Below are 3,795 nucleotides of genomic sequence, written 5' to 3' on the forward strand. Positions count from 1 at the left end.
GGGTGCTCTTACCCACTGAGCCATCTCACCAGCCCGGCAGCTCTAGATTTGAACACAGATGGGTAATACCCATCTAGCTGCTGGTGATTTCTGAATCAGTGTTTTGATGTATCAGAACAGACCCTGTGTCTAAGTCTGAAAGCCAATATCACTTAACTGACCATGAACAGCCTGGAGATGTAGGTTCTAAACCTTGAAGAAAAGCCGGTGTGCCTGCAGAATCACAAAGCATCTGCACAGACTGGCAGTGACGTGTATTCCGCCTTGGGCAGTGACCTGTACGTGATCTTAAAAAAGACGAGACCGTATGAGATTGTGGCAGAGAAGAACTGAAAGGATGAGTGACTGACACCGAATCAAACTGAGTAGCTGGACTCTCAGGTGGTCACCACATGGAGTAACTTAACTCTACACAAGCAAGCCTTAGGTTATTGACCTACAACATATCCTTTACAAGCCTGAAATACAGCTTCCATTGTAGCTTGACGTGCAAGCAATCCTGGAAGGCATGCTAACAGAGAAGTCCACTTTAGAGCCCAGTTATAGAGCCCAGTTGGCACAAACCTAGGCAACGATCAGCTGCATCTAAGCCTATCTGGGTACCACGTATGCTGGAGTGCCAGGAGTGCCAGCAACTCGTGGACATCAGCTAGTGGCTGGGGGAGGACATAGCCAACTATGCAGCCTGGTTAATGTCCAAACACTCATCCCCAGGTTCTCTGAGCTATTAGTTATCTAGACTTTTTTTTTCTTACAGAGAGCTTCATCTGGTAGATGAAGGGAGGGGTCCTGGCCTTGGCTCGTTCCCTTTCCTGCCAATAAAGTTGGTGGTTCAAGGAGGGGGGAAAATGCTGTGCCTTCTGATCCACCAACACATACACAGTGGCAATTTTGGAATTTTTGACTCTTTAGAAAACAGGAATATTGTAAGAATATAGTATGGAGATGTGGAGCTGCTCCAGACTGTCCACAGCAGCTGACCAGGATTTGCCTCATGCTCTGGCAGGAGTCTGATTTTGCCAGTGGCAAATAGTTTCTACAATTGTGTGACATTTGGTTTGAATTCTGGGGAATTTTCAAAGGGTATATGAGTGGTAGGGTCTTAAGGAGGCAGGGTGGGTTGTTGGTTGTTGGTTGGTTGCTGTTGTTCATAGTTTGTTAAGTGGTTGTGTCCAAAGAAGAAACAAGAAGAGAAAATTAAATATCCTGATGGCAAAGATCAAATTTGCCTCAAGGAACTGGATGCCCCGAATGAGCAGGAAATAGTTTAAAGATAATGCCAGTCTCCCTCTCTTCTGTATCTTTTTTCCTGTCTTATCTATCATTAGGGGGTTGAAAGGGTGGAACAAAGAAGAGCCCACAAAGTAGCTAAACATAGCTACATCCATAGGTCAGTGATGAAGTCAGACATAGGTCCAAACAGAATAAGGCTGTGATTTCATGTGGGGCGTTGTGTCCCCTTACCCTTATTTTGAGACAGTCTTATGAGATATGGCCCAGGCTGGCCTCAAGCTACCCTAGCCTGGGGGGGGGGGGTACCTCAGTATGAGATTCTTGCCTAGCTGTTATTTTCATTAAAAGACAGGAGCTCTAGTGGTGCAGTCTGTCAGCACATACACTTCCATAATTTAAAGAAAGCACTAATTTCTTTTTAGTATTTTCCACTTTGCATTTAATAAAGATCCTTTTCTGTTTTATATTTTCTTATATATGCCCTATGATACTTTACTTAGTCATATTTTCTGTGTTTGTCCTTACTTCAGTTTTATGATTTATGTAACCCAAATCTCCATAGAGGAAAAACTTAAGAACTATTTTAAAGCCGGGTGTGGTGGCGCACGCCTTTAATCCCAGCACTCGGGAGGCAGAGGCAGGCGGATTTCTGAGTTCGAGGCCAGCCTGGTCTACAAAGTGAGTGCCAGGACAGCCAGGGCTACACAGAGAAACCCTGTCTCGAAAAAACCAAAAAAAAAAAAAAAAAAAAAAAAAAAAAAAAAAAAAAAAAAAAAAAAAAAAAAAGAACTATTTTAAAATATTAAAAAAATTAACTAAGCCCTTTTAGTTTAGTTTTTTTTTTGTTTGTTTTACAATTTAGATACTGTTATCTGTTGAGCCGTTTGTGTGATAAACTATCATGAAACAGCTGCTGATATGATGCGATCTCCCAGGTGACTGGGGTGAAGAAGGTTGGGGCAAGCTTCTATCCCTTCACTTCAGGCTAACACTTCAGTATCAAATGTTGCTCGTGTCCATGGGCACAGTTGGTCACCAACTGAAAAGCAGTAATGAACCCACAGTAATGTCCAGTGTCTTCTTGCCGTTTGTTTTAGGCTGTGACCTCTCTTTCCCCAGCAATAAACTGGTCTCTGGAGATCACTGTAAACTTACAGTGGATGAAATATCTGGTGAGGTGACACTGGAAGACACCAGGTGAGCACTTTGTCTTCTCTTTCCCTGTGTAAGTTAGGGAGCTAGGGAGCTGGCAATGCAGTTATTATATGTCTCAAAAATAAGGTTTAAAATATATCACTTTTCTTTTTTTCTTTTTTCTCCTGATTATGGTTTTCTCAGCCTGTACTTCTCCCGGTTCCTCCTTACCTCCCTCCCATCTGGAGCCACATCTAATCTGTCTCATTAGAAAACAAACAGTCATAGACAAAACAGATAAAGGAAGAGAGCCCGAGAAAAAACACAGGACAAAGATACAGACAGAGCGACATAGCCATTCACACACTCAGGAGTCCCATAAAAGCACAGAATCAGAAACCATGATATATATGTAAAAGGCATGTAGGGTAAAAGTAAATAAATTAAAAATGAAAAATAAAAATTGAATTTTTTAAAAAGGCCTGACACAACATTTTGAGGCAAGGAACCATCAAAAATGCCAACAAAAACACTAAGTTCATTTTCTGTGGCGTCCACTGATAGGCATGTGGCCTACCCTGGAGAGTGGCTTGTTTCCCCAGTGAAGCCTCTTTGGAGAAAACTAATTTTTTCATTTGCTAGTGGTTATCAGTTGGAGCTAGCTGTTAGGGATGGGACACATGTCCACTTCTTTCTTGTGCAGGTCCGTTCCTGCTCCATCAGTTTCTGTGATTTTGTGTGAAGGCCTTGTTTTCTTGGTGTCTTCCATCCCCTCTGGCTCTTACATACTTTTCAACTCCTCTTCTGCAGGGTTCTCTGATCCTCGAGAGGATTTGATGGAGGCATCCCATCTAATTCATGAAAGCTTATGATTTCCCTCCTGATTTTTTTTCTCACTATAAGTGACACTGTTGTAGATCTCCTAACTGTATTTACATCTGATTATCTTTTGAAGGGAAACATTGCTTCAGAATGTGCTTGTTTTAAATTTGGCACAAGCAATAGGTAGCCTGGCAGTACACCGAGTTGTACACCAACTGGATAAGTCTTAGGGACTTGGTTTTGTTTGTTTGTTTGTTTGTTTGTTTTCAGACAATAGCACTGTTCTGTGGAACTCAGGGCCACCCAGAAGTCATGATTCTCCTGCCACAAGCCTTCCTGAGTCCTCAGATTTCAGATGTGTATACTTGCAGGGACTAGGCGCCATGATGGCAAGGCATAGAAGCTGGGAAGAGGTTTTTCTAAGAAGAACTAATGGTCTTTTTCTGTTTTAGTATATAGTAGATTGAATTTTTTTAACTCTTTTTTTTTTGTTGTTTGGTTTTGTTGTTTTTGTTTTTCGAGACAGGGTTTCTCTGTATAGCCCTGGCTGTCCTGGAACTCATTTTGTAGACCAGGCTGGCCTCGAACTCAGAAATCCGCCTGCCT

At 42.1% G+C, this 3,795-nt stretch overlaps 1 protein-coding gene across 4 annotated transcripts in view; it reads left to right on the plus strand.

The window, feature by feature from the left end:
• Chfr (checkpoint with forkhead and ring finger domains) overlaps positions 1 to 3,795 on the plus strand; it is a 38,681-nt gene that overhangs the window by 2,598 nt on the left and 32,288 nt on the right. For 3 of the 4 annotated variants that reach the window (XM_029477115.1, XM_021163669.2, XM_021163668.2), the window contains exon 3: positions 2,331 to 2,430. In XM_029477115.1, the coding sequence (XP_029332975.1) occupies positions 2,331 to 2,430 (100 nt within the window). The remainder of the gene's footprint in view (positions 1 to 2,330; positions 2,431 to 3,795) is intronic. The other variant, XM_029477116.1, reaches the window with a different exon arrangement.

Source organism: Mus caroli, chromosome 5 (assembly GCF_900094665.2).
Source record: "Mus caroli chromosome 5, CAROLI_EIJ_v1.1, whole genome shotgun sequence".
NCBI lineage: Eukaryota > Metazoa > Chordata > Mammalia > Rodentia > Muridae > Mus > Mus caroli.